This window comes from Meleagris gallopavo, chromosome 11 (assembly GCF_000146605.3).
Source record: "Meleagris gallopavo isolate NT-WF06-2002-E0010 breed Aviagen turkey brand Nicholas breeding stock chromosome 11, Turkey_5.1, whole genome shotgun sequence".
NCBI lineage: Eukaryota > Metazoa > Chordata > Aves > Galliformes > Phasianidae > Meleagris > Meleagris gallopavo.
The window spans coordinates 21,793,478-21,813,088 of NC_015021.2; the positions used below are offsets into that span (position 1 = coordinate 21,793,478).

A 19,611-nucleotide genomic window follows, 5' to 3' on the forward strand; every position below is an offset into this window, starting at 1 on the left:
TAAGAGGCAGAGTTGGCCTCTCCAAAGATAATGCTCACAGTCTCTGCTATTGAGGTCATTATCCTGCCAATTTTCTTGTTTCCCTGTGCGGTGGAAGTGAAGCTGAGCATGCCATGCAGTCCCACGCAGGATGCATTGTGGACAGTGGGGCTGAGGGCAAGGCCCAGGGCAGCTGGTTCCACTGGTGTGGTTCCGCTGGTGGCACAGAGCAGGCTGGGGGACGCAGCGAGGCTGCGCTGGGTGCTGGGGTGCTGGGTACGGGATCAGTATCTGTATGGCAAATGGGCTGGCATTTAGCTGAGAAAAAAGGCCCCTCTGGGACAGAGAAGGAGATTGGGAGGTCTGTATGGAAGCACTGGTGATGTCTGTGTTTGCAAATGAGATTTCATAGGAGTAAAGCCCATGGAGAGGGAGTCAAAGACCATCAGAGTTGTGTAGACCCGAGAGAAAGAGAGATGAAGGCATCTTCAGAGACCGTGCTGGGAGAGAGATGTTTGTGATTAGAGAAGCAAAGGGGAAAACTAGGAAAGAAGTATCTCATCGGCCGAGAAGTGCTGAGCTGGCTGTGCCGGAGGCAGATAAGAGGAACGGAAAGAGATGGGTGTCTCCGCTTTAGCTCGAAAACAGTGTTAAGATCTTGGCAAAAGCAGTTTCAGTGGTGAGCCTGAGGCAGAGGCTATGCTGGAGAGAATGTAGAGCAGAGCTGGAGGGAAAGAACACTGCAGGCAGTGACTACGAACAGCATGTTCAGTGAGCTTACGGATAGGAAAGGAAGTGATGGCCATAAAACACATGAAGGTTAATGATGTTATGTTTAGAAAGGGGCAATACTAAGGCAAGTTTGTGTTGCAAAAGGAGAGAGCCAGAGAAGCCTAGGGGTGGGGTGACAATGGGAAAAGAAGCGGGTTGGGAATGCAGCTGATCAGTAACTTTGATGTGTGTAGTGTGAGAGAGGTTCTGTGAAAGGGGAAGCCGTGACTAAAAGGACGTGGAAATCTCATTTTCCAGTTTTCTCTGTGTGCAAAGATGTGGAGGAGGACTGGAAGAAGCATGCTAGAGGAGGTAGGAAGGCACCCATGAGAAGTGCATTTGTTTGGGAGAGCTGTGGGGAAGCTCCTTGTCTTGGAGCTGTGGCAGTTTAACAGCCTGACGTAAGGGCATCCAGCAGTGTCATTTTTTACAAAGGAGGAATGAGCAAAAATTCCACGTAGAAGAGTGTGAAAAGGAGGAAGAGCAAGGGACCAGGTTACACGTGTTCTCTATGAGATATTGAGATATCAGATAGCGGCTGAAAGAGAGAAAGAAAACTCAGCAGAGAGGGCAGAGAAGAAAGGCAGAGATTTTGGTGGGTTCCTGGGAGATGGACTGCACTTCTACTGATGGAGTGGGATGAGATGGGGACGTGGGGGAATTTCAGTCAGCTTCTGCCATCCAGGGCAGCCACAGCCCTGGCTATGCTGCTGCCTTGTTTCACTTCTGTCCTTCTCCCCTGCTTCCTGCTCCTGTCGCCCCGTGATGGATGTGCTTTGTTCACCAGGCCTCAGTCCTTTATCGCTCCCTTCTTAGCCCAGGCCTCAGAATTGCTTTAGCTCTTCTGTCGGTCAAAAAAGGCTCCCTGCCCTTTGTGTACATCACCTGCAGCTCATCCTGGCTGCCTCATGGCATCCTCCTTCTGCTGCTTACAGATGTGCCTTCAGCTACTTCTGTACCTTTATTTTTCCTTTCTTCTATCTCCTGATGGATTCTTTTGCCCTCTATTTTTCTCACTTCTCTATCATTTCTTTTTCCTCGTTTTGATAAAGCAGGTACCTAAAACCCAGTGTAGCTGGTGCAGCCCTGACTTCGATAAGGCACCTTGGCTGGTGCTAAAATATAACACCACTAATCTTACCTGACTCAGAAAAAAAAAACCAACAAAAAAACGAACCAAATGTAAACCGTATCTCTGCAGCCAGTATACCACAGGTTTTAAATTTCCTGGTGATTTCCTTCTTTAACAGCTCAGCAAGGCATTATTCAGGCAGCTGCACCGAGGGACCAATATAATATGTGTTCTCCATTTTGGACCCTTTATGTTGGGAATTTTCCATTGTGCAATTGCATTAAATCTGAGGCAACTGACAAGTGCGCAACGGTTTCTAACTCTGCACAAGGTTAAATGACTGAAATAAAAATAGATGGAGAAGAAAACAAAGTAAGAGAAGTTTGCTTTCCCATGCAGTGGCAGGCAGCACCATGAGGTCAGGGACTGACGCAGCCTGCCATCAGTCAGGGGCTGCTGCCGAGGCTGAGGCGATGCACACTGCAGCCAGCACTCGGGGTGATCTCCTGGCTCAGTTCTCATTCTCCTTCGTACACACAGATCATACAACTCATACAACCAGAAGACTGTATTCGAAGTCTTCATTTTTACGTGGGGTTGTAATAATGACTGTATTACCCACATCGAACATTTCATAGGTTTGGGTTTTAGTCAGAAATGCAAAAGTGGCTGTTAATTTTCTCTCAGGAATTTAGACAAGGAGTCAGAATGCCTTTGGCAGGTGGCAGCCACAGAGTTCCACTGTGATCATGATGCTGCTTGAACAACCAGCAAGAAAAGCCTCATAAATCAAGGCAAAGTGGGACGCCATTAATTGGTGTAGTTCTCTTATTGAAACAGAGCTTTTATCCATTTACAGAGTTCATGGTTTTTGTTCCTTGAGCTGACCTCAAATGCTAAATTCCACTCCGTTCTACATAAATGCCATAGATACTCTCCTGCAATACTCTGTACCTGCACGTGCTGCTCCCTCCCTCAGACCCACGGCGCTGCTGTCCCGACAGACGGCCGTATCGCATGGCAGCCAGGTGTTGTGGTGTTGCTACTTACCTGCACTCTTTCTGCTTTCATCTTAATAATGCAGCTCTCTTTCCGATACCTTCCAAGGTTTATTTGTAGAACAAGCTCTTTAGCACTTACTGTTGCAAATTCAATTAGTCTCAAAGCGCAGGGTCTGTTGGACCATCCGTGACTCCTGTGCAGAGCTCCCACTGCAGCCAGTGGCCCTGTGCAAAAAGAAGGCAGAGTACAACGCTTCAGTGCTAATTCAGTGCTTTGAAACCACTAAAAGGGCAGAATCTCATCATCCAAGGCAGTAACAGGCATAATAGTAGCCATAAACAACCCCCACACCACTCAGCACACACAGAAAGGATTATTATCCATACTGAGGCATGAGCCCGCACCTGCGCTGTGTTATTTTGTCTTTGTTCTCTGCTGAGGGCAGGCAATGGCACAGTGAGTGCTCTGAGCGAGTGCTAGTGCTTCACCTGCCACCCTGCTGGCCTTGGAGCAGGGCTGTTCGGGAGAACGCTGGGGTCTGGTGCTCCCAGTGCCCCCAGCTTTGCTGCTGGCAGCCAGCTGAGCCAGCAGGGAACGGCCAGGGAGGTGAAAGCTGTGCAGAGCAGCAGTGCTGCCTTGGGCATCCTGCAGCCTGGTGAGCACCTGCCAGGCTCCCATGTGGCCTTCAGCAAAGGTACCTCCGGAGGGGGCTCTTAGTTTGACAAGGCTCTTTGGGTCATGCAGGTGGACGGGTTGCTCTGTTGTTACATGAGCCACAAAGTTGCGCAGCTAGCTGGGTTTTTTTAGCCACAAATGGAAAAGTATCCGTTTAGGTTTGCAACATGTCAGTCAGTGGCACAAAATGAGATGTATGTACTGTGAAAAAGTATTTTTGGTTTAAAGCTGTGCAAGACAGACCATTAAGATAAAAATAAATCTCCAGAACTCAGTGCATCTAAAAACAAATTGTTTATTACTGGCTATTATATTTATTCCAGTCATGGGATATTCAACTACTGGCATGGGAACTGCAAAACATAGTTTTAAATTTTACGTTTGGACGGCAATGCACAAGGTGTAGCTTTGAGAATTTGGATTTAAGAGCACAGAACATAGACTTGAGCCTTAGTAAGATTCCTCAGGAGCAAAACCAGCAGTCAGGGTGCTGCTGTGGGCGGGACGTGCCAGCTCTGCTGCTGTGGCAGATGAGAACACACACCCAGAGATGTGTTGCTTTGGAAGCTGTGCTGGCTGAGGACTCATCTCTTAGGCCTTTGTGCTGTGCATCTGCAGGAATCCATTCGTGCCTTTGCCCTCATGTGGGCCAGTGAACAAGTCCCTGTCAGAACAGCTGTGAAGGTTTGCATGCTGCCTATCACCTATGCAGCCTGTGCCATTTCTTCCTGTCAATCTCTGTTATGGGAGAAGAGTATGTGCCTCATTGTAAGGAATAATTAGGTGTAAATTAGCAACAGAGGTAAAAACTCAACCATGTGCTTCTCTAGGCAATGAAAAAGGAAAAGAAAGCAGGCATACAATCAATTCTGTTTGCTGTTGAAGGACACTAGAGTACCTTTTGTAAGAATTTGGTAACGATTTTAGGACTGCCATACAATCTAAGTGTCAGGAATATTCCCTTTAAATGTTTGCTAGTGTATATATATAAAAATCCATTTGATATCCTTCTTTTCCAAAATATGAATGAAATTCTGGCACCTGGGCCGAAGTCAGTGCAGGGCTTATTTTTAATGCTGGGCATTTGGGTAATACAGCTGATATCACACTGGCTACAAGGGGAAAATGCACCACAGACACGTTCATAATGGGGTCTGGTCAACTTTCACTCTATTCTGCATCAATTAAATGAGGAAAATAAAAACAGTAGTGTCAGTACTTTGAAAACAAGCAATTATTCCAATACTTTTCTGTCACTTTAGCTGACAATACTATGCTTGCTGAATACTATGGTCAATGAATGATTAGATTTTTTTCTGTGTATTTAAAGGTTAAAGTAATTAAGACTGTCAAATCATTTCCTTTTTCCAGTAAAACATCCTTCGGGTGTATAGCCTGCCTTAGTAGCAGCAGTTTGGGCAGCTTTATTCTCTCCTAACGGCGTACACAGGGCGCTGTGCACCAAAGCTCATCCTCTGCACCCACGTATCCACTGCCTGGGACAGGCTGCCATGGGATGAGAGCCCTGACAGCAGGCCTTGGAGGAGCGAGGGGACACAGACTGTTGGACTGGTGTACATTCAAGTGCTGTAGCTTCAGTCCATGAAAGCAGCGCGTGGGCTCTGCTGCCAATATGCACTTTTCTCTCTTATTACTTTTCTCATCCATTAGGAAAACACAGCTCTCAGAGACTGGAAAACACTCCTCCCCTTTGAGCTTCTCTCCACCATTATTCATCTAAAGAACATTTTCCTGCCACTGTTTGTTCCTAGCTGAGTTTAAGACCAACGAGTTTAAGATTTTCAGCTTCACCAACGCTCACCCACCTGCCAGTCTGTACAGGAGCAATACTGAGCAGGTGCTGAGATAATGTGCACTCCATGTAAGAATTTGACCAAATAACAGTAAGAGAGAGCAGGGAATGACTCAGTAATACCCAGCGATAAGAGAAAAAACTAATAGACTTAAATATCCTTAGAAGAGAGCTGTCAGATTTGATGACAGCCTCTTTCCTGGCATTGATAGAGTAGAAGATGCTTCAGTCAGATACCAGTACAGCTGCTGGTCCACATGACCACAGGCAGCCACTGGAGAAAATGTGCTATATAACTGCAGATAGATACATCCTATCTATCTGTTTTTGCTACCCTTTCTCCTCTGTTTTTCCTCAGGTACAACTTGTTTGATCGCGTTGCTGTCAGATAAAGAGCTCACTGTGGCCAATGTTGGTGATTCGCGAGGCGTGCTGTGCGACAAGGACGGGAATGCCATCCCCCTGTCACACGACCACAAGCCCTACCAGCTGAAAGAGAGGAAGAGGATTAAAAGAGCTGGTGAGTTATAACATTTTTGCTTTGGATTGAAAGTTCATCTTTTTCTTCTCTGCTGTCAATAATATAGACTTTTCCCCCGTGAGACAGTGAAAAGTACCAGACCGAGAAACCAGCAGATAAAATCTTCCATTATTAATACAGCACTTTTCAGAGGGATTTCATGGTGCAGACAGAGAAATGGAAACAGGCTGACCTATCCCTTAATGAAGCAGTGTCAAAGTAAGAGGAGCAGCCTTCATCTTCTACAGCCAGTTGGCTGTCCCAGCCGGTTCCCTCCTGATCTCTGCAGGGAGCAATTAATAAACAGGCACAGCACCATTACAGGCTTCTGCACACCGCATGGTATCAGCAGCCTTTATGTGAGAGGCTGGGTCTTAAGCTGAGTGCAATTTAGTTACTAAAATAAGCAGACCACGAATCTAATTAATTAAAGCTACTTTTTGTTCCTATATAATGACTGTAAATGAGCACAAACACATACACAGTAGCAGAAGTACAAGGAAAAGAACATTAGAAATGATAACCTTACACAATAAATCTTTCTAGCTTTCTTAACTTGTCACTTGAGACCTACTGGGCCAGAAGTTGCATTTGGTACCTCAAGTTTAATGGCCAATTCTCCATGAATTTGTCAAAACCTCTTTTGAAACTGTTTCTATTTTGGTTCCCATAGCAGCCTGCAGCAGCAAATTATTTGATGAAGAAAAAGTTCCCCTTGCTTGTGTTAACCGTACTGATGAGCATTGCCTCTGGAGATGCACTGTTTCTCTGCCTCGAATTCTTCATCTGTAAAGTAGAAATAATACATTTTTTTCCCTGAGTGTAAAACATTTTTAAAACCTACAGGTATTCAGTAGGCTCGCACTATAAATAATACTATAAATGCCTGTACATGGCAAACTCATGCCTTCTGCTGTTTGCTTTTATCTCCGAGGAAGCTGAAGAGCAGCGTGATTCTTCGTGCCACTACAGAGGCTGAGGGTTGTATAAGTTCCCAAAGGCGAACAGAATGTACACAGATCTTGAGAAGAAAGAACAGGAAAATTCTGGTCTCACTTTGCTTCATTCAACTGTGTACTTGGGAGAAGTACTAAGAACATCCAGAGATCTTTCATTCAGTAGTTGAGCTTCTTAAGGTCTCCTTTACCAACATCACCCAGGTGCTCTGTACAGTTGTGCATTTAGAGAAGGCCTTTGCTTGCAGCTCTCGTGCTGCAGTCCCCAGAAGCCGACATACAGATTGCTCCTGAGTGTTCCTGTAAGGCAGTACGAGGTTACTGACACCAATGCTTGCAGCCAGTACCAAAGGAAAGCCACTGGCTGAGAGAACAGGGCCCTTGCTTTCTTACAGAGGTTGGTATTACCTGCTCAACAGCATGCTTATGTAGTTAGCAGCATGAGTCACGGGCCCCGGTCAACACTGCCTGCTGCTATGACAAGGAGCTGCTGCCACACACTCGTGACTGCTGCAGTGCTGCTCCTCTTGCAGCTGAATGACAGCAATCCCAGCACTCTGATTCTTTCCCATGAGACAGAAAAATGCACATCTTTCTGCAAAAAATACAAATCCCCTGACTGGGGTGTCCTGAGCAATGGATACAGTATTCACTTAAGTAGGGGCTTGTGAAGAAACGCTCACTTGTAGCACCGCAAGGTGACTGTCACTGATAGAAATTGTATTTACCTTGAATGCACTCCTTGGAGCTGAAGTCTCTGCGTGTGGAATGTTTGTGTGGCTGCCAAAGAGCTCCTATTTCCTTAATGTCTTTTCTTCTCCAGTGACAGCTGGAACTGGAGAACGTTTGCTTTTTCTTAAGAATTTCTAACTACTCGGTATGGATGACCTTATAAAACAAAACACTACAAGTGCTAACAGACACTTCACTGAACCTTGTGCCACTGTCACTTTCAGCTGCCATCTGACAGCAGCACTGGAAAGTTATTTTGCATGTATAAGCACTGCCTGCACAATCTACTGTCAGTGTGCTGCAACCAGTTAGCAGCATCAGCTATCTCCTCTGTGAGTACAGTAATGGATGTCAGCACTGCTTTCCTCTAATTGTTTGTGTAATACATACTTAAAACTGCCTCTTCTTAATGGCATTTTGCTTCCCATCACTCCGATACGTACGTATGATTACTCTGAGGTACTGCAGTTCTAAACACTCGTGAAAAAAGTGCTGGGAAATGGATGGCTGAGTAACTTGCAATCAAGATGTCCTCAAAACATACTGCAGCAGCTGGACAAGGCTAATGTGACTGCATAGCTGAGGTGGAATTGCAGTAGGACAGAGTGAAAAGCTGAATGCATTCTGATTGCTATAAAGAACGAATGTTTTTCTAAAAACACCAAAGCAAACAACTTGCAGATGTAAAGACAACAATTCTTCCGATTTGGTTACGTGTTTTAATGCTCCATGATAGACATTTTGCAAATTATTTGTCCTCAAGTGACTCTGACTTTTGATTCATGTTAGAATGGAGGAAATATAGCTACTCATCAGTGCAGACAGTGGCACACAGACACATGCAACAAAACTGAAGGCGCTTCAATCTGCTTTGACCTTGAGGCACTGCGTAGCTCTCTCCTTGGCACAGTCAGTCTGGGTGCTGCCCAGGTGCTGGCTCTATCAGTCACTGACTTCAGTGAGAGATGCATTTTCCTGTAAGCAGTTCCTAAGCACTGTAAGAGATTTGCAACTGGAAGTAGCCCTGATCCTGGTGATGGTAAGCGCAGTCAATCAAATGCCACAGTGCATTTTTCTAATTCAGAATAATACTTTATGATGGGTTTGGTCACAACATTGTTGTGATATTTTTTGGCACACCTTGTGCAGGGCAGTTTGCTGGAAGGCACAATCCAACTCTTCTTTGCAGTGCGGTGATATTTAATTAAGACATCTGCTTTTTGAGATGTGTAACATTTATAAACCTCAGGATACCGCAGCATGAATTTGTGAGTGGATGTGGCAGAAGGTCGTAGAAAGTTTTAACAGTGTTTGGTGTTTCTCTGCAGGTGGATTTATCAGCTTTAATGGCTCCTGGCGTGTTCAGGGCATCCTGGCCATGTCCCGCTCGTTAGGAGATTACCCTCTGAAGAACCTGAACGTTGTCATTCCTGACCCCGATATTCTCACCTTTGACCTGGACAAACTGCAGCCAGAGTTCATGATCCTGGCATCTGATGGTCTGTGGGATGCCTTCAGCAACGAGGAAGCCGTCCGATTCATCAAGGAACGCTTGGATGAGCCACACTTTGGAGCCAAGAGTATAGTTCTACAGTCATTTTACAGAGGGTGTCCCGATAATATAACAGTGATGGTGGTGAAGTTCAGGAATAGCAGCAAAGCAGAAGAACAGTAATTACCAGAGGTTCTTTGCCTCACCGAACTTAAAACAAACTCTTACATTTTAAACATAGTGGAAAGCTCTAGTAAATCCCATTAAGATTCCACACAGAAAGAACAGACTCCTCTGGGCTTTGTTCTTTGCTTAACAAAAGGAGCAATACAACAAATACATTTTGTGTGATGATAAGAATTAAGTTTCTTCACAAGCACCTGTCTCCTGTGACCTTGCTGCTCCTTAGAAGCCAACTGTAATCTTTCATTTCAGAATTTCCTTTACAAATCCCATGTATGCTTTTCATTTCTCACCTCTCCTTTCTAAAAGAGGTTCGTTCAGATACACAGCAGGTCAGGGCAGTACTGCTGCTTAAGTGATAGGAATGATGTTGCTTTTTCACTTGTAGATGTGACGTTTCAGAACAATGCTCTAATGTTTCTCATCTCTTTTTTAATCTGCAGTGATAAGATTGTGTTGGAAAAGGTTTGTAGTTGTTGGTCTGTTATGAAGGAAGGAAAGGAGCCAACTACGAGTCTGCTATCACAGAACTGGCTCTCACACTTTGTTTTTTCCACCCTCAATTAAACAAATCCCTGCCAAGCATGTGGTTAGGTATAGCTACTGAATTACCTGAAGACAGGTTTATTCAGCCTGTGCACTCCTTTAATAACATTTATTCTATGCCATGTTGTAATGTTAAGCTCCATCAAAATACTCCGATGTCTGTCATCTTCTCTATCAAAAAAATAGCTCTCTCGTGATAGAAGAATGAGTGCCATTCACTGAGACTCCTTCCTATTAGGTTTTTGGCATGGACTTCTCACAGTCAAGTAAGAAAACAATGCAAGATAAAATTAATTTAATTAGTATTTGTAAAACTAATCAGAGCAGAGTGCTCTATAGAGCTGCCTAGATGGAAGTCATGGCTACGAAAACTTTGTACCGCTGCAGATTAATTTGTGGTTTTAATCTGGGGGAAGACCACTTTAGGACTGATTTTTGGTATAGTGTGTAAGTGCCAGACAGTTCAGTTGAAAGCTTGTGATAAATCTAGATAAAAATATTTTTTCATCTAACTTTCAATATTTAATTATACTTTGGAATCTGTGACTATTGTCTAGGCTGTACATCTGATAACTTAGTTGGCTGCTTCACAAAGAAGTGGCAGCAGTGGTGGTGTACAGGACATGTTTTAGAGGAACACATCAGGGCCTGAGGTAGATGTTAGTATTTTGGATGGCTTGCTTCCCTGTATTATATCCTCTGGGATTCCTTCCCTTCAAACATGGTCCTCTGGATGATCCGCTGAAGTCTCTTGTCTGCAAGGAAATGGAGGTTCTCAGTCCTTGGGCCCTGAGCTAAAGCAGGGATATAATGTGCTAACTGACGCTGTCTGTTTCTTGGATGAAGATACACAATCAATTAGATGAAAAACTTCCTTGTGCTTATCACCCACCTGGAGTGTTTTCTGAGAAAGGGCTTGCAGTCTCAAACACTGTCATCTGTTATGGTTGTGTTGGGCAGGAATGATATCTCTCAAGACAGAAATGAAAGAACACAAATTCTGCTTTCCATTCAAGAAAGAATTCTCATCTTAGTCTTTTCAGTTTGATTTCGAGATGATCTCTTCCCTAACAACCTTTCTTTCTTTAGTTTGTTTGGGGATCTTAATTAGATGTGTTGCCACTGACAGTGCCCTTCCAATTGTATACATGTCCTTACATGTCTGCATTCTCTCCTCCTTCAAAACTGTGAGTAGAATTTTTGGGCTCTGAGTAATGGTTAATGCATGCCAGTGAGCAACAGAAGCATGAAAGTGTCCAGCGTGCTCTGATACCCCCCTGCACTGTCCCTCCCCAGAGGATGGAAGATTTCAGATGTTTTTAATTGCTTGAACAGGACGGACAGCATTCAGTTAATTTTAAATGCAATTGTGCAGTTAAATGGAGAGGGTAACAAATGCTAATAATTGCAGACTGCTTCAGTTATTTAATTTTGAAATAAGTATTTGAGGTCAAATGTTGCAAAATGAAAACCTTGTGTGATATTTCATGGGAGTGCTTCATCATGGACTCAGTAAACGCTGCAGCAGCAGTATCAGAACTGTGCTCTGGGCAGAGCTCGTGGTGCGTGTAGCATTTGCCTTTCCTTTCTCCTTCACAGATGATGTTTCTGTTGCACTGGCTTTTCTTTGTAGAACAGAGACTGGATGTTTGTCAAACAGCTGCCCAGGGAAAAGAAGAATTAGATGTAGCAGTTCACAGAAGGCTAAAGCTGAGAAGTTTGTACAGCTGCTACAAATCCTTCACAGGATTTGAGAAGTTGGAAGCAGAACAATGGTCAGCTCCAAGAAAAAAATGACAGACTAATACCACTTCAGAGAAAAGATTCTGGCTGCCAGTAAGCCTTCCTGCAACTCACGTTCTCAAATTATCAAGCATTGCTGACGAATTGCAGACCTTCTCTTGAGCATGGCTAGCCCTCTGATTGCTCTATTGAGATGGATGGGAAGTGATGGGAAATGTGTGTGTTCACAGACTCTGGCAGCTGCCATGAGGAAGCTGTGGGACAGTGGCACACTCTAGGAGTAAAGTGAGCTCTTGCATAGCTTGCTGAAAGGATTTAAGAAAACCCAGAGTACAGTACAAAACTGTTTTGCAGATTTCATTCATCACATGGCCACCCAGTCAGTTACTGAAACAGCCCTATTTCTACCTTTGAGTGTTTGCAGTTGCAACAGCAGTCAATGTAGCACTTTTAATTTTCTCTGCAACACTCCCACCTCTTTAGTAGCTCCCTTTCCTGGCTGAAGGTGTTCATGCCAGTGACCTCTTGTAAGGCTGTTGATATTTCTTAATTTTTTTTATTTTTTTAAACAAAGCTAGTTTAGGGCATGGTGGTGATGATTTGATGGTGGGACTAGCTGATTCTAGAGGACTTTTCCTTTAATGAGTCCATGAGTCTCTACTTACATCTACTTTAGGTTTAAAAAGATGAAGGACTAATGAAGATGACAGGCTTTGTGCAGTCTTCCTCATATGCAGTGCCTACCCATGTTACTCATTAGAGGTCTTCTAAGAAGCCTGCTAATCTGGTTCTAGCCTTCCAGTCATGCTGATTTGTGCCAAATTCTGCCATGTTACATACAGCTGTTGGATGACAAGATTAGCTAATGCACATACTGCTGTACAGCCTGAAAGAGCCTCCACTGCTTTGATATATCCCATCTATCCTATATCCTACATCTGGAAAGAAATATCCCCACAATGTCAGAGCTGTGCAACAGAACGCAGTCCTGCATTGGAGAGGTAGCAATTTCCACACACCATCCAGTGCTGCTTTCCTGCCTAGGCTCCTGCCCAAAGAAGGGATGCACATTTTGGTTAAAGTGCCTCACATACATCTCAGAGCTCCCTGATTCTTGTGTTACACGTTTGTGAAAGTCTTTTGATGGTTTAGCCAGAGTAGGTCCATCGGTGACATCTGTTCTTCAAGCAGGTGCTGATAAATTAAACTGCTGTCAAAGAGCATCTTTCATACGGTCCAATCTGAAATAAAGAGCTTAGGCTGTTAGTGCTACTGTGAACTATCAGTGTAACTCCTGTGATAGAGATACTGCCATGTCGTGTGGATAACTTACAAGTCTGGACTTAGAAAGGCTGCTCCTCCCAGCAGTGGCAGGGCTGCCAGCCTGGCCATTTGTAGCTGCCCGTAGCAGAGGGGATGCCAGCCGTGATCTCACAGCTCCGCCCAGTGGCAGGCGTCAGCACGGGAGCCCTGCAGGGCTTCTCAGCGCGAACTGCTCTGCTAGCGCTTTTGGAAAACGTGATCTCAGAGTGCATTGTGCCTTCTGCACATGTTCGTAAGGTTAATGCGGACCATCCTCCCGGCGGCTAAAGCAGCACAGGCAAAACACGTGCAGCCATAGGCACAGCTAAGAAATGCAGGTACTTGGTTGCATTTTTTTACATTTTTTCTCTCAAAGCCATAAGTGTTTTTAAGATTACATCTTCACTGCAAGCTCAGAGGAGACTGCACTTTACTCTTGCTTTAAGGACCACCACAAACAAAGCATTACTGAGAGGAGCAGATAGGGTTTCAAGCTGTCATCCCAGTCAGGCTGCAGACTGGGATGCACACAACAGCTCCAGCCATCGTCACTCCACTATAAAAAAACTTCATTCAGGTCATCGGGATTAAAGTGGCCTGGAAAATTAATGTGCTGCGTAGCGACTGTCAGAAGACTGGAGGTAAACAGCGCTTAGAGACAGAAACTGTCCCAGCAGAGGTCACCCGGGGTGAACTCTGTATTTTTAAAGGCTTATTTTACTGGAGGACAACTAAGTCCCAGAGCCCCAGCACTGCAAGTGGCCTAGAAAGCCTGCAGGGGGTTGGACTTGATGATCTCTGGAGGTCCCTTCCAGCCCTTACAATTCTGTGATTCCATGTGACTGTGAAACTGCTATGAAACACATTTCCTCCTGCGAGTTGCAGGTTTATACTGACTAGCTGAGAACCATGTAACAGCATTTCAAGGAGAGCAACTACACTGAGAAAACGATTTTTAGAAACCCAGTATATGGACAAGGGGAAGGGGTGTGTTCTGTTTGCTTTTTACAAGCTTAGGTTTCTTTAGAATAAGGACTCAGTTACACATAATCAAGAAACAATCTGCCTAGCTTCATTTGAGCTCTGTTTGCTTTCCTTCTACACGGAGCACTTGCATTTGGGTATGGCAATACACAGTAACTGCTTTAAAACTTTCTGCAGTCTATGAACATCATCTCTTACCCCAACACCTCAGCTTTAAGCAGGCTGTAGACAAAGCAGCCCAAATGGCACACACTAGTCAGACAAAAATAGAGATGAAAAATAGGGAGAAGAGCTCTGCCTCCCAAATGCCTTTGGCGTGTCTAACATATCTGGCAGACAGATCAGGAATTCAGTGTCACAGTCTGATTAACCTCCAGTCAGTTTCTAGTTTCATTTGAAAGAAATAGGATAAATTTACATTATTTTAATGTGCATCCAGATGTTGAGCTACTTACTACTAAAACACTCAATGCAAGTTCATTGTACCTAGACAATGTAAAACGTAGATGTTTCAAACTAGGTCATCTTAATGCTGAACTGACTACAGAGAATAATGCTCTGAATCTGCAGCACCTGCTTCCTGACTTACATTGAACAGCACCTTGAACCATTTTGACTTATGGACTCTTATGGACGATACACAGGATTGGCACTGTACACTGTAAGCTCCTCTTGCTATGCACCCAGAAGCAGTTTCCAAACATCTTTGTCCAATCAATTATTCCGCTTTTCAAGATAGAAAGCCCCCAATTTTCATATTAAAATCACAGTTCCTTGGAATCCCACTTGAATATGATTGAGACACTTGCGTGCATAAGACCCTTAGGATGTGGAAAAAATTAAGCCTATAGTTTGTGATTCATTTTTAGTAAATTGCTCTAAGCAGATGCTATGAAATTTGCACCAACCACTGACTTAAATACTGATACAAGTTCCCAGTGGTAAGCTTTTTTTTACCTCTTGCATGGCAGCTCACACCAGACTCTCCCAATAGTTGCTTTAAGCAGACATGTGATCTTAGTTATGCATTATTACAGTCTTTTAAGCAATAATAAGGTTGGGTTCAAATATGAATTGTATCTGGAAATGAGTTTTTACAAAAAGAACTCAAGCACAGATTCAGTAATACTTTACAGTGCAACTTTCTTGCAGGATTGATGTCATCTTAAGTTACAGTGTCAGGTGGCATAAACAGATGGCTGGTACAAACCTACATCTGAGAAAGCAGAAGCCCTGTTGTCTATGAGCAGTGCTGTCGTTCTGGAGCACCAATATAACAATGCTGGCTTGGTGACACTCACATTTTTACTGCAGTACTCTGCAGCCATTTCTCCACCACAGTCATTTTATTCTCACCAGGAGCACTGTCTGCTCTCCCTACCCAGCTGCTGAATATTGCATAGTCTTTCACGGTCACATTTTTTTGAAGAAGCAATACAAACTACTGTGGTGTCAGTGTTCTTGTGAGAAACCATTTATTTCTGAGCATGTAACATGGCAGGTATAAAAGCAAAACAAGAAGGGTTTTTTATTTCCATGTGTAAACATCCAACAAACAGTTCACACTGCTAACAGAGCTCCTGGGAGCTGACCACAGTGCTACCACCAACCAATGGAGCGCAAACCCAGAGGAACAGCTGCAGCTTCCTCTGTTTCAGGAACCACCAAGCATTCTTTCCTCAGTTGTGCAAAACTAATAGCTAAAGATACAGTATAACAGCAGCAACAAAATCCATTTTTGAAAAACTTTGACCTTCTTGGCAAACATTCTTAGAACACTGAAATCTGAAATACTTGTCTAGACAATATTCTCTCCGAGACATCATTTTTGTATTTCAAAAAGTAATGTCCTATAATTCCCTTGTAAAACCATGTACAGTTATGGAAAAGACAGAAGTCAATACTGACCATTACCACAATGTAACAAAAACATTGGTGAAACCTCAGTCTGGGTACTGGAGGTTTCTGCACCTCTTCTAATTTGTCTCTAAGAGACTATCTGAAAGACAGCCAAATGTAAATACGTCGTAACACGTTAGCTATAGAACAAAAGGTGGCAGTGCTCTGTCATTCTAGATGTACAGGATGTAACTACAGTATCTTCACTGTGTATTAGATGTGTCTAGGATAATTGTTCATGCAATTGAAAATTCTGTATTGCTGTCAATTAAAAGTGTAAACTACTGAAACCTTGGCCTTGCTGATATGAATAAAGTGGTTAAAATACCCATCTTTACAGATACAGTCACGTTTGTCTTCTTTAAGACATGAGAAGCCTAGAATGTCATTCTTGTTTTCATTTCAAAATTTTAAGCAAGAAATGGATATGAAGTCACAACTTAAGCACATCTGTCTGAATCTTCCCTGCTCAGCTACAATAACTCAGGGTGCATCAACACACACACCAGTGTTATCTGATAACCACTGCATGAGACATCTCGTACCTGAACTGCACGTGAACTCTTCTGCATCTAGCTCTGTAACAGCCTGCGAGCACTAGCAGTTCTACCTGAAAGACATTAAAGCAATTCTATTTTGCATGTATACAAATATGCTTACATTTGAACACAGACTATAAACATACATACATTCGAACACTGATTAAATGAGAAGATGTAAAGCTCCCAGAAGAAGGACAGAACTGATACATTTAAATAAGAAGGTAGCTCCAAGTTTTGTGCTGTGCAGAGAACAAATTCTTGAGGGTGGCAAAGGATCATGCAGTTCACAAAAGGACCAAAAGAAACATCATTAAGCAGTGATGTGAGAAGCATCTCCCCGGCTCATTTCTTGACGTAAACATTATTCTTCAGTGACACCTCGTGAATTCCAGATTTGGGCAGACATCCCATGGTTACAGCAGAGTGCACGGAGAAGGGTCAAAGCAAGACAGTGCAGTGCATTCCAAGTACCCACTGTGCATAGGATAGGGACATGGAAATGTATGAGTTCCTAAATAAAGGCACCGGGAGCCTTAGAGGATCCCAGAACAACCCTCACAGTTCTGCTGCTGCAGCACAGCTGGCTTTCAGTCAATGTCATCTCACCATCTGCTTTTGTTCCATGTTCCCCGTACTTCAGTTCAATATTTTTACACTGGAATTCAAAGTTTCAAGTCATATATTTATCAATATACTAGTACAGAATCAGAGGCAAGTAACTGAAATGACGGATGACAAATCCTTCCAGAACCTGATCATTTCACTTGGCATAATGCCATGCACTGCAATCAAGCGTCGGTACTTACAGATATCAAAATTAATTTTATCAATAAAGAATTGTTGATTACCTTCTGGAATACTGATGTTCACCTTAAGAATATTTAAGCAAATTCCAACATAAACGTCCTCAAACTTTATAGGTTTGATATGACCCATCAATTCATAAATCCTCAGAGCCAGTTTTCCATCCAGTACATAACCCATTCCACTGCAGTATGGAGGATAAAACTTGAATGGATATTCATCATAAGAAATGTATGTTTTTTGGTAAAAGCCTCTATAGGCAACGTTATCTATAAGAGGATAGCCTGTAAAAATGCTTTCTGAGGAGTTGAACTTCAGAAGGAACTTCACTAAGTTACCAGTGTTGATGAAGACATCGGTATCCGTCTTCATGATGAATCTAGCATTAGAACAGAATTCAGTCACCCATCTGAACGCCATGATGGTTTTCAAGGTAAGATTGTTGTATGTGTCCATAAAATCTTGGCGAATTATGTCACCATAGAGTATGATTTCATCTTCTACTGAGAGTGCTGCAGAATTGTCCTCTGTTTCCGTTTCCTGACCTAGTAAGAACAGGGTTAGAACTCGGTGTCCCCACCAGAAGCTTTCAGATCCCCATGTTATCCTTATGGCTTGTCTTGACTTCACGTCCTTAGGTCTCGAAGACACCAGGATGACCAGAAACGGGTTTATGTCTTTGCATTTCAAGTGTTGACGCGATGTGAAGAGGTAGGCTTGTTTGTAAATTGGTTCATACTCATAGAAATACATGCTGTTCACATGTTCAACCACAACGTTTGAAGGAAAAGTAATGTACCACATGGTTACGACAGAAAATATGAGAAGAAAGAAAAAGATCCATTTTAATGGGATCGTATGCATGACACTAAATAGAACTGGGCAGTAACAGAAGTATGTCAGTAGCCTTCAAAATCTGTACCACAAGTTCTGAAGTACGTCTCTTACTGAAAAAGAAACAAAAAAGTAGTGTTCAGAATGCTATTGTTCAAGCAGTAACTTGTTCTTAGCGTGTCAGCTAAAGTGTGCTGTAATGAGGAAGACAAACTCAAGAACAGCCCAGCTGTTACATGTAGCATCCTATGCACCATGAATCAGTACTGTATCCCGGAGTGAGCACAAGCAAAATGCTGAGCTGGAAGAGAGTATTTCAGTGAACAAGATGAAAAATATCTAACTTACGTTAGATAGATCAATGCTTAGTATTTGATTTTATATAAATAATATTTCTTGGGATTTGACCAATCTGAAGTAAAACACATCAATGTGTGATCAGTTCTTGACAATCTAAGGGAAAAAAATCTGGTGATAAAGATTTCAATTCCTTACAGAAAAGCCTGATTCCGTGACATTTTGAGCAACAGAATCAGAGACTAAAGCCTGATCTGATAAGCAATGAAAAATCTGAGAAACAAGGAAACCATCTCTTCAGGTCCCTTGCCACACTATGCAGAACACAATCTTAAAGCTGCCGTATCCTTTCTACATGCTGGCACCACACAGCATCCAGAACAAGAACTCCATTTGACTGCAACCAGGAATCCTTCTGTGGAGCTGTGAAAGTTCAGCTCAGGTTCCCAAAAACCCTTGCAGTCCTGTTCCAACCTTCCCACCCCTGCTGGCCCTTCCAAACCCTCCTCATCATCTTCCTCATCGAAACACCAACACTGAACCATCTTGACCTTTTTTGAATATACAGCAGCTAGCGCAGAGGCAGAGCGTGCAGCCACAGAAGTGAAAGAACAGGATGTGTGATCAGAAATGAGTTCTTGCAGACTGCTGGTAGAAGAGGGCAAATGAAAAAAAGTCCACGCTAGGTATGTGCCAACAGCACCATCAGCTCAACATGATGGCCAACGACGCACAAAGCATTTCTGCATGTGTAAGGTCATGTTCCCTAAGTGATATGCTGACTTGTTCATCAAAATAAGGCTTTAATAGTGGTCTCTGGGTGGGCACTGGTGTTCCCTGAAACATCAGACAGCTGTTCCTGTAGTACCCAGAATCAGTGACACAGATAGGCACCTTCCAGCTTTCAGCAGCAGAACTCTGCCTTCAGACCCGTGCAGAAAACAGAAGAAGGGCAGATTGAAGGGGAAGTCCTCACCGCAGCAGGTGGCAGAAAATTCCCCTTCTGTTCTTACATCAAACGCTCAATCAAAAGAGAAGAGGCGGAGGAGACGAAGTGCAGCTCGAGGGCTGCTCTTCTCAGGGTGACATTTGTTTCCAAGCTGGCAGCTTGCTGGAAAGGCCCCGCCAAGGTGAAGTTACCTCCACGTGTCGTCCCACGGCTCACCGCAGTACCGGAGGTGTTTTTTGCAGGAGCCCGGACTGCGTAAAGTACTGCCACGTTCAGAACTGCTCGCAGCAGCTCTTACAGATGCCTCGCTGTGCTTCGCTCTGCCCGAGCGGCCTTTCTTTGCCGCAGGAAACCTCTTTTGAGAGGTAACACCCACAACCAACAATTCATTAAGAGGAAGTCTGCTGCCCTCTGCTGAAACTCCTCAAAAGTTAAACTGCTTTCATATTCATATAAGCAAAGAAAGAGGCAAAAAAGTTGTCAGGGACTTTTGTTCTCGGCACCTTCGAGGAACCG

General features: G+C 43.6%; 2 protein-coding genes across 4 annotated transcripts in view; one reads left to right on the top strand and one right to left on the bottom strand.

Annotated features, from left to right (window-relative positions):
- The window catches only part of PPM1L (protein phosphatase, Mg2+/Mn2+ dependent 1L), an 87,136-nt gene extending 71,122 nt beyond the window's left edge, over positions 1 to 16,014 (top strand). The window contains exons 3-4 of the mRNA XM_003209225.3: positions 5,671 to 5,832; positions 8,849 to 16,014. Coding sequence (XP_003209273.1) covers positions 5,671 to 5,832; positions 8,849 to 9,195 — 509 coding nt within the window. The 3' untranslated portion in view covers positions 9,196 to 16,014. The remainder of the gene's footprint in view (positions 1 to 5,670; positions 5,833 to 8,848) is intronic.
- Positions 1 to 19,605, bottom strand: part of B3GALNT1 (beta-1,3-N-acetylgalactosaminyltransferase 1 (globoside blood group)) — a 29,167-nt gene extending 9,562 nt beyond the window's left edge. For 2 of the 3 annotated variants that reach the window (XM_031555010.1, XM_031555012.1), the window contains exons 1-2: positions 16,215 to 19,605; positions 2,873 to 3,048 (exon numbers count right to left, since the gene is read on the bottom strand). In XM_031555010.1, coding sequence (XP_031410870.1) covers positions 16,917 to 17,879 — 963 coding nt within the window. In that variant the 5' untranslated portion in view covers positions 17,880 to 19,605 and the 3' untranslated portion in view covers positions 2,873 to 3,048; positions 16,215 to 16,916. Of the gene's footprint in view, positions 1 to 1,995; positions 3,049 to 16,214 lie in introns of those variants that run through there. The other variant, XM_031555011.1, reaches the window with a different exon arrangement.
- Positions 19,606 to 19,611: the final 6 nt, after the last annotated feature.